The 17,612-nt window shown below is 56.9% G+C and overlaps 1 protein-coding gene across 3 annotated transcripts; it reads left to right on the plus strand.

Annotated features, from left to right (window-relative positions):
* The first annotated feature begins 1,064 nt into the window (after nt 1-1,064).
* Nucleotides 1,065-17,288, plus strand: P2RX1 (purinergic receptor P2X 1). 3 transcript variants are annotated; one of them, XM_070482558.1, is made up of 12 exons: nt 1,065-1,522; nt 10,314-10,461; nt 10,725-10,796; nt 11,270-11,339; nt 11,596-11,692; nt 12,008-12,088; nt 12,330-12,471; nt 14,392-14,519; nt 14,971-15,061; nt 15,464-15,529; nt 15,869-15,970; nt 16,081-17,288. In XM_070482558.1, the coding sequence occupies exons 1-12, from the start codon at nt 1,386-1,388 to the stop codon at nt 16,144-16,146; spliced, it is 1,200 nt and encodes a 399-aa protein (XP_070338659.1). In that variant the 5' UTR covers nt 1,065-1,385; the 3' UTR covers nt 16,147-17,288. The 3 variants fall into 3 exon arrangements, 2 of the variants coding, with proteins under 2 accessions (XP_070338659.1, XP_070338660.1); XR_011493622.1 differs by having other exon boundaries at nt 1,251-1,522; nt 15,417-15,529; nt 16,081-17,265; XM_070482559.1 differs by lacking the exon at nt 15,464-15,529 and having other exon boundaries at nt 1,251-1,522; nt 16,081-17,266.
* The last annotated feature ends 324 nt before the right edge of the window (nt 17,289-17,612 follow it).

Consider the following 17,612-nt stretch of genomic DNA (forward strand, 5'->3'; position numbering starts at 1 on the left):
CAGGAGGTGTGGGCTCCGAGGACGTCCAGCCTCCACCTCCCACCTCCAGAGGGAACCCCGAGGACACCCAGCCTGGGCTGAGGCCCGGCCAGGCAGGCCTTCCTGCTTCAAGCCGGGGCCTTCAGGACCGCCCAGGGTGAGCTTGGGCAAACCATTTCCCCTTTTTGAGCTCCAGTTTCTTCACCAGCAAACGAAGCAGGGGTTTGGGGGAGGCCTCTGGCTCTGGTGCTTGGAGAGCTAACACAGGACCCCTGCCCTGCCCAGGCCCTGGGGACCCTGCATTCAGGGCCTGGGTTGAGGTTGAGGACAGGGGCTGCAGGGGGCTGTACTCCAGGATCAGGAGTGGGCTCAAGTTCTCTGTCTTTAGCATTGTCGGAACCCACCCCCAGGGGCCTCTACCTCTGAGGAAAGTCCCCTTATCGTCCTCATTTCTCAGATGAGGAAGCGGCCCCGGAGAGCTGAGGCACTTACCCAAGCCCCATGGGCAGCAAGTGGCAGAGCCAGGGATGGTGACCGAGGTGGGCTCCTGTCAGGCTTTCTTGCTGGGTCTCGGGGAACCCGATGACACTGTGTAACAGAGGTGGCCCTTACCTTGTCTGGGCACCTGCATCCCTCTGCACATTTCAGGCAAGTGGAGGTATGACTGGGGCAGGACAGATCGGGGGAGAGGTGGGTGGGGGGATGGAGACGCCAGCCAGACATGGAGATTGATAGGGCACAGGTCGGAGATGAGTGGATGGAAGGTCGTCTACAAGGCGGGGGGGGGGGGTCCTGCTGTGGGCTCGGGCTCCTTCCTCTTCTGTCCTCCAGGCTGCAGGCCCCCAGGGGCTGTGCTCCCCACCTGAGGATGGAGGTAGGGTGGGGAGAATGTTTGGATATGGGGATGTGTTCCTGGTTTGGGGAGGGCTCCGGCCTGAGGCCACTCCACCCAGGCCCTGGCCCGAGCCCCCAGCCCTGTTCTACCAGGTTCGTGGGGGGGATGACAGCTTTATCTTTGCGTTGTGATGAGTGGCCCATGTGGTTTCCTGCCAACAGCTCCTGTTTCCGGAGGCCCAGCACAGCCCAGGCGGAGCCAGGAGGGGCAGAGGGGCTGGGCCTGGGTGGCCGCACCAGCCCCGCCTCCATCTATCTTTGGGAATTTATTTGTCCACAGGCTCCGCTGGCCCACAGTTCATTGCCTGCCAGGGGCCAAAGCTGCTCTGACCACCAAGGATTCTCCCTCCCATCCCAAGCGCCTCCACTGACCTCTGACTTTTGACCTCTGGCCCCGACTGCCTTGCCCTTCCTAGAAGCTCTGCTGTAGACGTGGGTATTGACGCCTGGCTCCCCTCGAGAGCAAAGGCTGTGCAGGGGGCTCAGTTCTCAGCCCCCCAAGCTGGCCCACCATGGCACGGCGCCTCCAGGATGAGCTAGCCTCCTTCTTCTTTGAGTACGACACGCCTCGAATGGTGCTGGTGCGCAACAAGAAGGTGGGCGTCGTCTTCCGCCTGATCCAGCTCGTGGTTCTGGTCTACGTCATTGGGTGAGTCTGGGTCCCCTCCCTGCCGCCCTCTTGTACTAGCCCCCAACCTGGGCCTGTCCTCCAGGCTCTGGGATGCCCCCCATGCCCCCAGAGAGCCCCTCTTTGTCTTCATCCGTTGTCGTCCTTCCTGAAAACCACGTACTAACTCACAGTCAAGATGGGGACACTGAGGCAGAGAGGGGAAGCCCTGCACTGGGCCAGCTGGTGAACCGGAGGCAAACCTCTTGCGTTCTGAGGAACCGACTGACTGTTAACAGTTGCAAGTGGTGAGTGAGTTGGAGGCCATGGCCCCAGCGAACACAGCCAGGGTCCGTCCACCTGTGACCTCCCAGCCAAACCAGGCTACCAAGAAGTGGAGGCCACATCCCATTTTATAGGCCCTGCTCCCACCTGCTCTGCCTAAATTAGAGGCACCCTGGGACATTTGAGATCCCCAGAGCAGAGAAACCCTCAAATTTGGAACCCCTGGTGCCTTAATGGTGGTGTGTCAGGCAGAGGTTGGAGGTCAGTTCCGGTCCCAGGGATGACAGCTTCTTTCTGGCATCTTGGGACCTGTCCCACTGTCCCAAGAATGCCGAGGCAGAAGTAGTGTGGGACTCCCTTGCAGTCTGTCTGTGCTGGGGACCGTGTAAAGGCCGTCTCCCTGAAATCAGTCTAGCTGTCCTGGGAGCCGAGACAAGCCTGGCAGGGGCTTGCACGCGTGCATGCTTGTGTGAGCACGTGTGTGTGTGTGTGTGTGTGTGGATGTGTGTGTACCCGAAGCTCTGTGTGGGTGCGCGTGCCCTCATGCATCTGGATGTGTGACCAGTGGTTGTGGCTGCTGGGTGTGTCCCTAGGCTGGGTGCCCACATGTGCATTCCCTGTGGCTGAAGTGGCTGCGTACCTGATGCATGTGCCTGTTGCGGGGGGCGCCTCATGCCCACTCACAGTGACTGCAGAGGGCTCCTGGAGGCCCCAGGGCCACTGAAGGGGTTCAGCCCTGGCTGGGGGGTTGAGGGGCACCTGGCAGCCCTGGTCTGACTTTACTATGTGATTCTAAGGGCCCTGCCCCTCTGGTCTCCATGTCCTCATTTTTGCCGTGGGACCAAACCAGGACTCTGACTGGCACCCAGGGCAGGCTGACCAAGAGGCCAGGTAGTGACCACATAGTCCTGCTCTCCCCAGGGCTTCTGGCATCCAAAACAGCCTTTCCTCGGCCCCACCTGGCTGCCAAGGCCTCAGAGCTGGTCAGGCGGACTCAGCCCTCTGACACCTTGTGGCCTCTGCCTCCCTCCTGTTCACAAACCAGTTTGACATCTGCAATGTTATTTGAGCTTATGAGGGAAACTGAGGTGCAGAGAGGAGCCATGGGGTTTCTAGGTCACACAGCAAGTTCCAGTTAGAACTGAGGCCTCCTGACCCCCAGGCCTTGGCTCTGCCTCTCCTTTCCCACCTCATGAGGGCTCTGAGAACCTTTCTAATGGAACACTGATGGTGTGACACCAGGCACAGGACAGGCCTAAAAGTCCACCACTCGCTGCCCTCTGGACCTGCCAGGGGAGAGAGAGGCTGCCTGCCAAGGCACAGCCCGACCCTTGCCCAAAGAGGCTGGGAGAGTGTTGTCCTCACTGAGACCTAGGGCTCCCTATTTCTGCTGACCGGTCAGCACTGGCAGCAGCATCAGTGCCCTCTTAGGTGCTGGCCACAGACTGTCAGAAGGAAAGGCCAGTCTTCTCATCCCACTCCAGCTGCAGCACACACCCTGAGCCACCATCCAGTCCTGAACACATACCTCCAGTGATGGAGACCTCATTACATCTTTCCTTCCCCGCCTCCCTCCCAAGACAGTCTACTCAGTGTCCAAATGGATGTGGCCTTCTAAGCATCTATGAGGCTCAGAGACGCTGAGTGATTTCGCCTGGATCTCACAGCTAGACAGAGGCTGAACCAGGATTTGAATCGAGCTGTGTGGCTCCGAAGTCAGCCTTGATATTCTGGAAGGGAAACGTCCTCAGAGAGGGGCACTGACTTGCCCAGTCACATAGCAGAGGGAGGAAGGCAGGGTCCCTGGCAATACCCCCAGCTCCACCCTCAAGCGCAAGCTTCTGGCTCTGGCTTGGGCTGGGACTCTTGCTGTCTCTGGTGCCCTCATCTGGCCGCTGCCCATGGCTGCACTGCCCGTCAGGCAGGAGCCCACAGCTGCAGAGCAAAACCACCCTGGACTTGGTCTTGCTTTCTCAGGCCTCGGTTTCCCAACTGTTCCACGGGGCAGGGGTGGACGGGACCCCAGAGACAGGGGCACAGCCCAGACGGGGGAGGGGCAGACACAGAGACAGAGTAGGACAGAGGGACAGACGTTGGAGCCCAACCTCTCAGATGGAGGGAAAGACGCTGAGACTTTGAGGTGGAGAGTTACTGGACAGAGGCAAGGAGGCTGAGCTGCTGACAACCCAAATGGACTCGGAGGGGGGAAACTGAGGCTGTGTTCTCTCTTGGTCACACTCTCCCAGGAAATCCAGGGCAAGTGGAGGGAGTGGGTGGGCCACCCTGGTGGGCTGAGCTAAGGCTGAGCTCTTTTTGGCTCAAATTAAAGTGGTTAATCTGCAGTTAGAGCTGTCTCCTGGGAGGCGATGAGCTCTCTGTAACTGGAGGTCTGCAGGCAGTGGGCTGTCATCTGTGACCTAGCAGGCCCCTACAAGGGACATGTCCTGGGAGATGTCCCTCCCTGGAGGGGTCTGTTCGGGTGAGGAGAGAGGACTGGCTGTAGCACACAGGAGGGTCCCAAGGGTATCTGTGAATGCTGCTTGGGAAGGAGAGCCTGGGAAGACTTCCTGGAGGAGGTGACACAGTAGTGGAACCTGCCTTGAACAAAGGCCTGGGGGCTGTAGGCCAGGCAGCCCTGCTCTTGGCTTTCCCTTAGGCCCCCCTGAACACCCCCCACCGCTACAGAGCTCTTGAAATCACCTGCTCCTGAGATTTCCAAATGGATCCTGGAGCACAGCAATCAAGGATAAGGATAGATACAAATTATTGCTGGGAGAAACGCGCCCCAGCACATCTCTACTGCATCGTCTCTGTGCCTAGTGCTGTGGCAGGCTCCATGGAACCGACGTGGGGTACAGAGTGGGCAGAGGGAGAGGGAGGAGCTGAGGATGAATCGGCCAGAGCTCCTTTGATTGGTTGCTAGTGAAGAGAAGAGCTATTGATTAGTTTATGTAACTGAAAAGTCAGTGCAGGCTTCAGGACTGGCTGGATCCTCCATGAGGAGGGCACAGGAAGGGCAAGTCCTATGAGGAGATGAGGAGTTCAGGCTGGTCCCATTTCGGTTCTTAGGGAAGCTAGGCATGATCTTCTCCTCTTCTTAGCTCTGCTTTCCTCTGTGCAGGCTTCATCCTCAGGCAGGCTCTCTGTCCTCAGAGTGGCAAAATGGCTACCAGCAGCTCCCGGCTGACATCCCACCAGCTTAGCCACCCCCTGGGCCCACGAGTGTCTGCTTCTCCCGAGTTCCAGCAGAAGTCCCAGGTCCAGCTCTTACCAGATGGGGTTAGGTCACATGCCCATCCCAGAACCAATCATCGTGGCCAAGGAAAGGGAATGCCCTCATTGGTGGAGCCTGGTTGTATGTTCCCACTGTTCCAGGCACTCCTGCTGGAAAGCAGAGTGTGATCAAAGGTCCTGGGGCAGGGAAGGAACAGCAAGAGAACAGCTAGGGAACATGAAAGGAGCGAAGGGAGAGGAGGTGGGGGGGGGGGTGAGCAGGGCCACCAGCTCAGGCCTCTGAATGCCAAGCTGTGGAACGTGGGCTCTCTCCTGCAGAAAGTGTGGAGCCATGGGAGGGTGTCTAGCAAGGAAAGGCCTGGGCCAGGCAGACACCGGAATGGGGCTGGAGGCCAGAGGTAGAACAGTCTCGAAGAGGCAGCAGTGACAAGAGGAGAGGATGAGGCCGTACTGAGGCAGAAGCAGTGAGCATGGAAGACTGAGATGGTCATCTGGTGGGCCCCGCCCTGGGGATGGCGCTGCTCGGCTTCTGCCCATCAGTGCTGCAGGGGACACGCGCCCAGCATAGCCAGAGTTTCTACCTTCTCAAGAGCAGTGGGAAATTGGAATTTATGGGTGAAAGGAACCTCTTGGTTTTTAGAGGTTGATGACTCATTCAAAAACTTTCAAAACATGAATCGTCAGCCTGACTTCTCTGCAGACTGCATGCCGGGTAACTTCTGAGCCCCCAGGGTGGGCCCGGCTCTGCACTCGGTCCCTCCTGGGCCTGGAGTCTGGTCTTGCCCCTCCCCAAGGCTGCTCTGTCCAATAGCATGTACCCCATCTGCTCAACTCCTGCCTGCGGCCCTTAGTCACACCCTGTGTCACCAGCCACATGACCTGTCCTCCTAGCGCCCTGCCAGAGCTGCCCCAGCCCCTCTCCAGTCTCAGCCTCCACACAAGGACCCCTCCGGTCCCTTGATGAAAACCGAAGTAGGGCAGGAAGGACAAAGGGACCCAAAGAACATGGGCATGACCAAGAGGGAAGGTATGAGGATGATGCCCAGGCTTTGAGCCTGGGGAACGAGTAGATAGGGCCCCATCCTCCCTGATGAGGGCACCAGAGGAGCAAGTTCTCTGGGGAGAGGAGGCTCTCAGGTGGGCCTGTTGACTTTTTGTTCCCAGATAGGATCCACATGCCATACTGTTCACCCTTGTAAAATATACAATTTGGTGGTTTTTAGTATAATGACAAAGTTGTACAACCATCATCACTATCTAATTCCAGAACATTTGCACTACTCCAAAAAGAAACCCCACACCCCTTAGCAATCAGTCCCCATTCCCCCTCCCCACACCCTACTTTGCCTGTTCTAGACATTTCATGTAAATAAAATCGTACAATATGTGGCCTTTGTGTCTGGCTTCTTTCACTTAGTGTAATATTTGCAAGGTTCATCCTTCTTGTAGCGTGTACCAGTACTCCATTCCTTTTCTTTTCTTTTTTTTTGGAGGAAGATTAGCCCTGAGCTAACATCCACTGCCAATCCTCCTCTTTTTTGCTGAGGAAGATTGGCCCTGAGCTGACATCTGTACCCCTCTTCCTCTATTTTTTTTTTATATGTGGGACTCCTGCCATGGCATGGCTTGACAAGCAGTGTGTAGGTCCGTGCCCGGGATCCAAACTGGTGAACCCCGTGCCATGGAAGCGGAGCAGGAGAACTTAACCAATACATCACCGGCCAGCCCCTACTCCATCCCTTTTTATGACTGAATAATATCCTATTGTATGGAAATGCCACATTTGGTTTATCCATTCACTGGTTGCTGGACATCTGGGTTGTTTCCCCTTTTTGCCTCCTATGAATAACGTTGCTGTGAACATTCGTGTTCAGGTGTCTGTGTGAGTGTATGTTTTCAGTTCTCTTGAGTATGTCCCTGAGAGTGGAATTGCTGGGTCCTACGGTACTTCCATTTTTAACTTTTTGAAGCATTGCGAGACCGTTTTCCAAAGGGCTGAGTCGAGTTTGAGGGACCTGTGAGATGTCTGGGGTAGGGGCCAGGGCAGGGGGAAGGAATCTGTGTCACCGAGCTGTGGGAGATGGAGACATTTATACAATTCTTTGAGTGCAGAATTTTGTTTCGTTTTGTTCATCTCTTTATTTTTAGTGCCTAGAATGGTTTTTGGCAGGTAACAGGGGCTCGATAAAGATTTGTTGAATGACTAAATGAACGTATGGAATTAAATCTAGGAGGAGAGTGCAGAAGTGGAGAGAAATCCGTGGGCCCTAGTATGTCGGCGACAGCTCACATGAAGTTCTACCTGAGCTGAGAATGGAAGCCAGGAGGATGAGGGCAGAGCGACATTTAAAGAGGAATTAATGAAGGAAGACTAGAGACAGTGACAAGAAGAGGATTATTTCTTATGTGCCTACTGCATGCCAGGCACTGTGTTGATTTCCTCAGAGAGAACTCATGGGAATGTTCCCCCAAAGAAGCACCTAGACTTTTTCTCCCTGGGGCCCAGCCCACAGCCCAGTGCGTGGTACGGCCTTGCTCATATTTGTTGATCAAGCAGCATCCTTGAGGTAGATGGCATCACCTCTGTTTTACCGAGAAAGCCAGGGCTCAGAGAGGTTTGGTCTTTAGCCTGAAGCCACACAGCTGGTGAGTTGCAGTGCTAGTACCTGAAGCTCAGCCTCTGTGAGCCCAGATGCCACCTTCTCGGCCACTGTCTCCTGTGGCCTCTTCCGTGAGGTGCTGTTGGAGAAGAATGACTCAGGACGGGGTGCTGCTGAGGACGAGGAGGAAAGAATGGGAATGAGAATTTCTAGAAGAGGAGGGGCTTCTGAAGATGCCGGGGCATTTGGCATCCGACCCCCTTGGTGGCCTTCCAGGGGTGGTGACCGCAAGGCCAGGTCAAGGCGAGTGTGGCTTTAGAGGGGCGGGCCTGGTGCCATGGTCATTCTATTATTATCAGAACCAAGGACACTGATGCCAGATTCCCAGATTTGACTTTTCCCTTTGACCCGCAGGACTGACAGCCCCCAGGAGCAGACATGGCGCAGAATGGCTGCATCAGCCCCAGCATGGAGCCTCAGTGTGGCTCCTGGCAGACACGTTGATGCCAGGCTGCTCAGTGGAGGGGGACAGGGCTGGGAACCTTGAGCCTGGTCTGCCCTTCTTGCCCTCTGGCTCGAGAGGGACACTCCCCCGGCCTCAGTTTTCCCATCTGTATTGTAAGGAGTTGGTATCGGGCAAAGAGAGAAGTACTGCTGGGACGTCAGGAGTGGGGGCTGCCAAGAGCGAGGCCAGTGACCTCTCCTGAAAGTGGGGTTCAGAATGCGGAGCGGCTCCCCCATCACCCTTAACAGCAACTTCGAACTTGGGCGTGGAGCCAGAGGCATTCCTGGAGGAAGAAACCTAAGGAGAGTGGGGGGATGGGGGATGCCCACCCTCCCTGATAGGGCGGGAAGCAGGCCGCAGGCTCAGGACACTGAGAATTGGGAACCTCTGTCAGCCTCACCTGCTGCCATTGGGACCTGCAGGGGGCAGCAGTGACTGTGCTTAGGCTTGGGGGGGGGGGGGATGGCTTGGCTCCAGCGCCAGGCTGGGGGAGGCGCTTGGAGAAGGAGAGGCGTGGACCATAGGAGGGGAGAGGAGGGAGGACCTTGATGGGCTGCCTTCGTGGGCCTGGAGCAGGGAGACAGGCCCCAGAGAGCCAGCAGTGACTCTGGGACTAGGAGGCCTGGAGAATTCTATTCCTGAGCTCTGGGGGACAGGAGAGGGGCTTTGAGCTCCGCTTGGACAGTGGGCTAAGTGTAAGACGAGGGGTGACAGAGGCATAAGCACACCTCCTCATGGTCAGACACAATTACAGGTGTGCTCACAGATTCGCGCTGGAGATACACAGCTACACACTCTGATGGGCACCAGGGACACACACACACACAGAGTTACACTGAATCTCCATGGAGAGTCTTTCCTGAAGGAAGGGGACCACACCCTGGAGAGAAGTGTTATTCAGGGCGTTCATTGTAAGCAACAGAAACCAAACTGAAACTGGCTTGAATGAAGGAAGGGAACTTATTAGCTCATATAACTGAAAAGTCCAGAGGTAGATTTTTCAAGATGTTTCAGGTATGGCTGGATCCAGGTGCTCTAACAACACTGTCAGAAGTCTGCCCGTCTCCATCTCCCTGCTCGGCTGTCTTCTAAGTTGGCTTCATTCTCAGGCTTGCTCTCTCCAAGACGTAGCAAACATGACTAACCATAGTTTTGGTCTTGTAGCCACCTTGCATAGCCACTCAGCAGAGAGAATGTCTCTTTCCCAGTAGTTCCCAGAAAAACCCTGGCCTCACTGCTGAAACTCCCCGGGTCATGTATCCATCCTTAGACCCATCACTGTTGCTAGGGTGATGGAACATTGATTAGCAACCTTGGTCATGTGCTCCCCCTGCAACCTTGGAGTTAAGAGGGAGGTCAGCCCCACTGAACCTCCCGGATTGAAAGTGGAGAACCCAAAGGAACAGGGGTTCTCAATGCTGGGAAGGGAAGGCCAGAATTTCCCAAGAAAGTTGGGAGACCTCCAGCCTGAGCCACTCCCACAAGGGCCTCAGATGCTGCAAGTCCTTCAGAGGGCCACTTGGCTGGTTTCCCTCCCAGGGGCTCCAGCATGGCTGAGATCGCACTAGCTAACATCTATATAGCACTTCCTCAGTGCCAGGCCCCATTCTAAGTGCTTTTACATGCAGTAACTTGCAACCACAAGTCAAGTACAACTGGTACTATTATTGTTATTCCCATTTTACGGATGAGGAAACTGAGGCAGAGAGGGATTGAATAGCTCCCCCAAAATCACACAGCCCATGAGTAGTGTAGCTGGGATCCAAATCCAGGATCTCGGGCACCGAAGGCCAGGCTCTCAGCCCTTATGATCTACTGTTTCTTGGTAGGAGGACCTCAGGAAGGAAAGAGCGCTCTGGGAACAAGGATTGTGGTCCAAGAAGCTTGGCTCCCAGGCCCCAGCAGATCGTGCTCTTGGAAAAGGATCTGAAAGCATCCTTCAGGGGGTCTCCTCCCTGGCAATTACTACTTTCATAGTGAAAAGAACTGTGGCACTTCTGGCACAGGCCAGCTGGGGGAGGCGGGGGAGGCCCTCCTGCCTCCAGCCCCAGATGCAGCTTTAGGAGCAGAGAGTGGCTTGAGATGCATCCAGGGAGGGGAAGGGACAGGACCCGACATGTCCAGCTGGTGCCAGAGGGGGCAGCAGCCCACAGAGCCACGTGCCATCCTTGAATGGCCCTGCCCAGCTCCACCCCCCATCCCCCCGCAGGTGGGTGTTTGTCTACGAGAAGGGTTACCAGACCTCCAGCAGCCTCATCAGCAGCGTGTCTGTGAAACTCAAGGGCCTGGCAGTGACGCAGCTCCCAGGCCTGGGCCCCCAGGTCTGGGACGTGGCTGACTACGTCTTCCCAGCTCAGGTGAGCTGGCTCAGAGCCAGGTGGGGCTCTGTCCCACCTCCCTGTGGGCCAGTCCAGCTCCTCTCTCTCTCTGGGCCTCAGTTTCCTCACTGTGAATGAGGCAGAAGCAGCCTCATAATATCAGCCCACTCTGACATCAGGGGTGTGGAGGCTGCGGGGCGTCATGTGACTTCTAGGGGTCTACTGGGGCTGTGCTTGAGTTCTCAAGGCTGCTCTCGCAGCTCAGAGGCCTGCCCTACCTTCCCCGTGCCCCTCACTTCCAGGGCGACAGCTCCTTCGTGGTCATGACCAATTTCATCGCGACCCCAAAGCAGGCTCAAGGCTACTGTGCAGAGGTGAGAACTGCTGCCCATCCCCCCTTCTTGGACCCACAGGGAAACATAACATGGAGGAGGAGGTCTCCTTGGGCATTGGAGGTGAAGCTGGCTAGGCTTCCCACAAAGGCCACAATGGTGGAATTTCAAGCATAGATTCACACAAAGTAACGGTCCACCATGGACAGTGCTGAGCTTTCCCTCCCAGCTGTGTGCCAAGCAGGATGCTGAGCCTCAGTGCCTGCCCAACTCCTAAGGCCCAATCTCCCTCTGTGCCGCCGCTCCCCTGTCAGCTGACACGGGCAATGGAGCAGCTGAGCATGAGACCAGAGTGTGTCTTGGGAGGGCACTGGGGAAGGAGGCTGCCAGCAAAGGTTACCCCAAAGGGGTCTGAGACTCTGCCCCACACCCTCCCTAGGGCCCTGGGGGCGGGAGGGGCTCTTCTCAGGATCCCACCCAAGAGGCCTGGCGCCAGCAGCTCTCCCCTCCCCCAGCACCCGGAAGGCGGCACGTGCGCGGATGATAGCGGCTGCATCCCTGGGAAGGCAGAGAGGAAGGCCCAAGGTAAGGTCGGTCTCCTCCCATTCCCCTCCACAGCCCGTCAGCTTCAGGCTTCCTCCACCAGGAGGTCCTTCCTGCTCTCTCCCCTCCTGCCACCCTGACCTTGGCGTGCCCTTTCCCATACCCAACCACATTTCTGTCCTCAGGCTTCTGCTCTTGGGTGCTCCGTCACCGGGGGCTCCTAGGGATGGGGCGTGGGGCGGCATCCTCTGCACCCCCAGCTTGGAGTGGGCACCCATGGGTTCCTCCATTGCTCCAGGCATCCGCACGGGCAAGTGTGTGGCCTTCAATGACACCGTGCAGACGTGCGAGATCTTTGGCTGGTGCCCCGTGGAGGTGGACGATGACATCCCACGGTAACACCCCGTCCTTCCAGGGAGCTAGGAGCAGGTCCCCAGCCCAGACAGAGGGGCGTCTGGATCTGTGTGCTGGGAAAGCTCTGTCCCTCATCTTCCAGCCCTACCCTCACCCCATCCATGCCCAGGCCAGAGATCCCCCTGGTCCCCAGTCAAGGGCCTGAGAGTCCACCATCATAGCACACCCCCCCCTCCATCCATCCAAGGCCACAGGAGGATCCTGTGGGCTCTCACAGCCCCACACTGCGCCAAGCTTGGGCGGGCACCTGGGGGACGCTGGGCGAGCGGGCGGTGAGTGAGTGTGGTCTCCTCCAGCCCTGCCCTTCTCCGAGAGGCCGAGAACTTCACTCTCTTCATCAAGAACAGCATCAGCTTTCCACGCTTCAAGGTCAAAAGGTTGGTGGGAGGAGCGGGCAGCAGTGCCGGCAGCTCCCCGAGGTTGTGCTGTCGCCCTCCACTCCTGCTAATTTCACTCCCGAGGCCGCAGCCGGGGCCGGGCCCCCGGGTGGGCCGCCTTCAGTCTCCAGGGGCTGTGCAAGGGGCATTTCTGGAGCCCGGGAGGCAGCCCCAGAGCTTCAGGGCACGGTGGGCACCCTCCCAGCTGGCACACCGCCACAAACGCCCTCGGCTCCCATAGGCGCAACCTGGTGGAGGTGGTGGATGCCGCCTACATGAAGACCTGCCTCTACCACAAGACCCTGCACCCGCTGTGCCCTGTCTTCAAGCTCGGCTATGTGATACAAGAGTCAGGCCAGAATTTCAGCACCCTGGCTGAGAAGGTATGGTGCCGGGGGCGTGGGGAAGCCTGGGCCCCCAGATCACCAAGCCAACAATGCCTTTCCAGGCCTAGTTACCCCCTCCCACCAAAGCCTCCCAGGTCTGGGCCAAGTACATATATATGAATCTATTCTCTAATATTGGGGGCCCCCGAGGGTCAGCCCTGTGTCCTCAGCAGGGCCTGGCATGGACCTGGCACACAGTAGGTGCCCAGAATGAATGGATGTGGGCAGACACTGTCACCTGGATGTCTGCTGAGGTCCCACTGTTGTTTATTTTATTTATTTATTTTTGAGGAAGATCGGCCCTGAGCTAACATCCGTGCCAGTTTTCCTCTATTTTGTATGTGGGATGCTGCCACAGCATGGCTTGATGAGCAGTGCTAGGTCCACACCTGGGATCCACACCTGGGATCCAAACCGGCAGACCCCGGGCTGATGAAGCAGAGCACGCAAACTTAACCACTACACCACCGAGCTGATCCCCACTGTTTTTTAAATATTGGATAAAAGCAGCTTGAATCCCATGGCCCATGTTCCTGAGAATTCCGTAATTTGCGGTTCCAAGAGAAGGGGTTCCTCGTAAGGAGGACAGATTTGTCTGACTAGGATCAAATCCCAGCAAGTCCCTAATGAGCAGGGTGACCTCAGACAGGTCTCTTACCTTTTGTGCGTCTGAGCTTTTCACTTGTAAAGTGGGTGCAATCATAGTACCAGTCTTGTGGGGTTGTCTTGAGGATCAAGGGAGTTCCTGCATGGGACAGCACTTCAGTACCGCCTGGCAGGTGGCCACCCTATTATGTGCTCGCTGTCAGCCTGCTCCTGCAGCTGCCTATTCAGGGCTGGCAATCAGCCCCTTTTCTGTGACATTGGGCACATGCACGCGCTCATACACACACACACACACACACACTTGCTCACAACACATTTATCTAGAACAGGGGTTAGCCAACTTTTTCTTTAAAGGGGCAGAGACTAAGTATTTTCAGCTTTGCAGGCCGCGTGGTCTCTGCTGCGACTATGCAGGTCAGCCACTGTACGGCAAAAGCAGCCACAGACTTGGGTAAACAAATTCAGCCCTCGGGCCTCAGTTTGCAGACCCCTGGAGAGGGTTTACACTGTAGCAACACACACGACCAGAAAGCTGAATGTTAGGCCTCCCTGTTCCTAAAAATCTCCCTGCCAACCCCCTGGGAACTTCTCACCCGTCACCATCATCAGGTACCAGCCTCCCGCCTAGCTGCCCAGCTCCACATCTGCCTGACCACTTCCCAACTCTCCGGTGGCTCAGCAAACCCGTCCTGTCCCTGAGCCTGGCCGTGCCCAGAGGACCTTTGTATTCTCAAGTTTTCTCTTCCCAGCCCCTGTCTTTACAGACTCACTGTTTAATTCAACAACTATTTACATGCCTCCCATGCTGTGACTTATGCTAGGAACTCAGGAGTCAGTGATGAAGAAGACAGACAGCCCCACCCTCGTGGAGTATACTGTCTTAGAGGAGATGGGTTAACAATCACACAAAATAAATATATGATTACAAAGTGACTAATGTTCCAGAAAACACAGAAGGAATAACGGGGACATATTTTAGACTGGGGGTGGTGGTCAGGGAAGGCCTTTCAAGGAAAGCGATCAAAGGATGAGAAAGAGCCAGCCTTGTGGGGAACTGGGGGGAACTGCCTGTGCAAAGGCCCTGAGGTAGGAAGAGCTTGGTGTATTCTAGAAACAGTCAGAAAGCTGGAGCGTGAAGGGCGGGAGGTGGGGCCAGAGAGGGTGATAGGACCTCAACCCTGAAGCAGCTTCTTGGCGTCTCTTCTCAAACAAAAAAAATGTTCCCTCTTCAAGAGACTGCTGGCGCCAGCTATAAGGCAGGAGTCTCTTGATACTGAAACCTGGGATCTTAAATGCCTGTGTCCCTGGCAGGGCGGGGTGGTGGGCATTACCATCGACTGGAACTGTGACCTGGACTGGCATGTGCGACACTGCAAACCCATCTACGAGTTCCACGGGCTGTATGAAGAAAAAAATCTGTCTCCAGGCTTCAACTTCAGGTGCCTGCCCGGCCCCACCAGTGCACCCTTCCTTGGGGGTCCACAGGCTCTCCCACTCCCAGAACCCCTTGAGGCCAAGCAAGTATCCCTGGGAGGGGAGCAGAGGAGCCCAGGCAGCTCCCAATCTCCTGGGATTGGTCAAGCAGGGAGCCTGCGGGGAACAAGACCTTGGAGGCCCGAGCCCCTGCTCCTGGCTCTCGGTCCCCTGGAGGCCCACCTGGCCAGGACCCGCTGGGGTAATTGCTGACATCAGGAGTTAGGGTGAGGGTTGCATACAGCTCTCCTGGAGTGAGGCTGGGATCCTGCCAGTGGCTGTCCCTCTATATAATGTTGGGGGGCATGGGCCGTCCTCATGGCCCTCTAAGGGCTCCTGCATCCCTGATGCTCTGTGCACTCGGGACCCAAGACAGTCCCCCATCACCCTCTCCTGCAACCTCACCCCTTCCCCCAGGTTTGCCAGGTACTTCGTGGAGAACGGAACCAACTATCGGCACCTCTTCAAGGTGTTTGGGATTCGCTTTGACATCCTTGTGGATGGCAAGGTGAGAGTCCAGTGTGAGGGGCAGCCAGAGACACATTCTCTGTTCCTGTGAGTGCCTGTTGGGTGTCTGTAGTTACAGAGACAGGAAGTTGGGTGGTCTTCACTCAGATAACAGATGGACCTGGGTACCACCGGGGGCAGGGCTTTCCAGCCTGTGACCTCACCTCCCTCACTATCTCCCTGTGTCCAGGGAGGCAGAGCCAAGGTCAAAACCCAGGGCTCCTGACCAGCGGTTGGGTCCTTGTATAAAGCCAGAGCAGTGGGCATGTGGGCAGCAGGCTGTGGGGCCAGCCAGCAGTGGAGGGTTGGGAAGCCCTCTTGCGCCCCTGGCTTCTGAGGAAGGCCTTTTCCACCAGGCCCCTTCTGACTGTTAACCCTTCTCCCCCCTGGGCCCTGCCACCAGGCTGGGAAGTTTGACATCATCCCCACAATGACCACTATTGGCTCTGGGATTGGCATCTTTGGAGTGGTAAGTGTCAGGCTCATGGCATCACGGTGCGGGGGTCAGTCCTGCCTCTTCCAGATCTCAGTAACAGCAACAAGTCTCTTGCCCCAAAACTTGACTGTAATTGTCCATCCTTACTGATCCCACCCACCAGACTAGAGCCACAGTATGTCTGAGCAAACTGAGGCCCAGAGCTGGGGCAGGACAAAGGCGGGATGGGGCAGAGCCTCACGGCCCTCCAGGACCTGAGGTCTGGGTAGGCAGGGATCAGCCAGGCCCCCACAGTCAGTAGGGACTCAGGTGGGATGTGGAGGGCTCTGTGCCAGCCCCCAGATTGCCACCCTCCCCCTGCCCCGCCCCCAGGCCACGGTTCTCTGTGACCTGTTGCTGCTCCACATCCTGCCCAAGAGGCACTACTACAAGCAGAAGAAGTTCAAGTACGCGGAGGACGTGGGGCAAGGGGCGGTAAGAGAACTCCCTGAGTCCGCCCTTCAGAGGCCTTGGGTTCACATGTCTGTGTTGGGGGCCCCGCTGCTCCCCGGGGGCTGACTTTTGTCCCCTCAATGCTTACACAGGGTGAGCGTGACCCCACGACCACCAGCTCCACCCTGGGCCTGCAGGAGAACATGAAGACATCCTGACCCTCCGCCCCCGACTCCTGACTGGATGCAGTGAGAGCCTTTGGGCCAGGGCCCTGGTGGGATCCCAGCCAGGCAGAAGGGTCTCCCAGGAGCTCTCCTGCCCTCCCAGCCAGGCAGACACCAGGTCGCCGGCAGCGCAGGGTGGACACTGGGAGAGACCTGTGCAATTCTGGGCTCTGGCTCCAACTCCGCACCCCCCAAGGGAGCCTCAGCCCAGCCTCAGCCACTCCTGGTCTGGAGGGCCTGGGCCTGCACGGGGCCCCACTCACACTCCTGTACCCGAGCTTTGTGCTTCTCTCTCCAGGACCTCAACCATCCCACCGCCTCGGTGTTTCAACACCTGTGCTCTCCAGTATGGCAGCCACTAATTACAGGCGACTATTTAAATTTAAATTAATTAGACTTGAACTCCTCAAACTAGCCACATTACAACTGCTAAGTAGACACATGTGGCCGGTGGCTGCCATATTGGACAGCAAACATTTTCAGTATCAAAGAAAGTTCTACTGGACAGCTCTGCTTGAGCCCTGTTTCTCACTGGCCTCAGGTTTCCCTGGGGGGCTTATCAACAGTGCAGCCCCCTGGACCCACTCCAGACCTCCTGAACCAGAATCTCCAGGGCCGGCCACGTGATCTGCAAGGATTGCAAACTCCGAGGGCCATTTTAAGGACCTATGTTGAAGAACCGCCCCTGATCCGGTATCAGACTTGGCCTGGGCCTGCCTCCCCTGGCAGGTGCAGGCACTGCACAGGTGTGTGGTGTGCTCACAAGCCACACGGTGTCTCCTGCACACCCCCCGCCCATCTACACTGTGTATTTGAACAGCTTGGGCCCAGCAAACACAACCATCTGAACACACCTACACCCTCAAGCACAGACACATGGTCCATGCCACGTCACCTCCATGGGGCTATGCTTCTTCCCAAGTGTGTCAGGCCAGGACAGCCCCTTCTAGCCATGAATCCTTACTCAGCTACCTCCGGCAGCAGAGAGAGCCGTGGCCCAATCCTGGGCTCCCTGCCTGTGGCCCAGCCCCAGCGCCCAAGGCCTGCCCGGCTCTGTCTGAACACAGGGTCTAGGGAAAGCGAGAGGTGGAGAACAATAAAGGGAATGAGGACAAACCTCTGCCTTCTGCACTTTCTCCAGCCCTCTTTGAAACTCAGTGTCCCCATCTGTACAATGCAGGTTGAGCTGGGCAATCGTTGAGGTCCTTCTGGATCTATCGGTGGATGGTGACGAGCTGACCCTTATGCCCAAGCCCAGCAGGGCCAGTGCTGGGGGTCAGCTCCCTTCTTTCCATGGGCAGCTGTTCTGGCATAGCCCCAACACTGGAGTTCTCCCCAGTCCTCCACAAGCCCCTCCCAGACTGTGAGAAGCCTGGCACTGGGATGAGCAGAGAACCTCAGGAGTGGCCTCATGAAAGCAGGGCTGACAAGGGGCTGGCTGTCCCAGGAGGGAGACCTGA

Source organism: Equus asinus, chromosome 13 (genome assembly GCF_041296235.1).
Source record: "Equus asinus isolate D_3611 breed Donkey chromosome 13, EquAss-T2T_v2, whole genome shotgun sequence".
Lineage (NCBI taxonomy): Eukaryota > Metazoa > Chordata > Mammalia > Perissodactyla > Equidae > Equus > Equus asinus.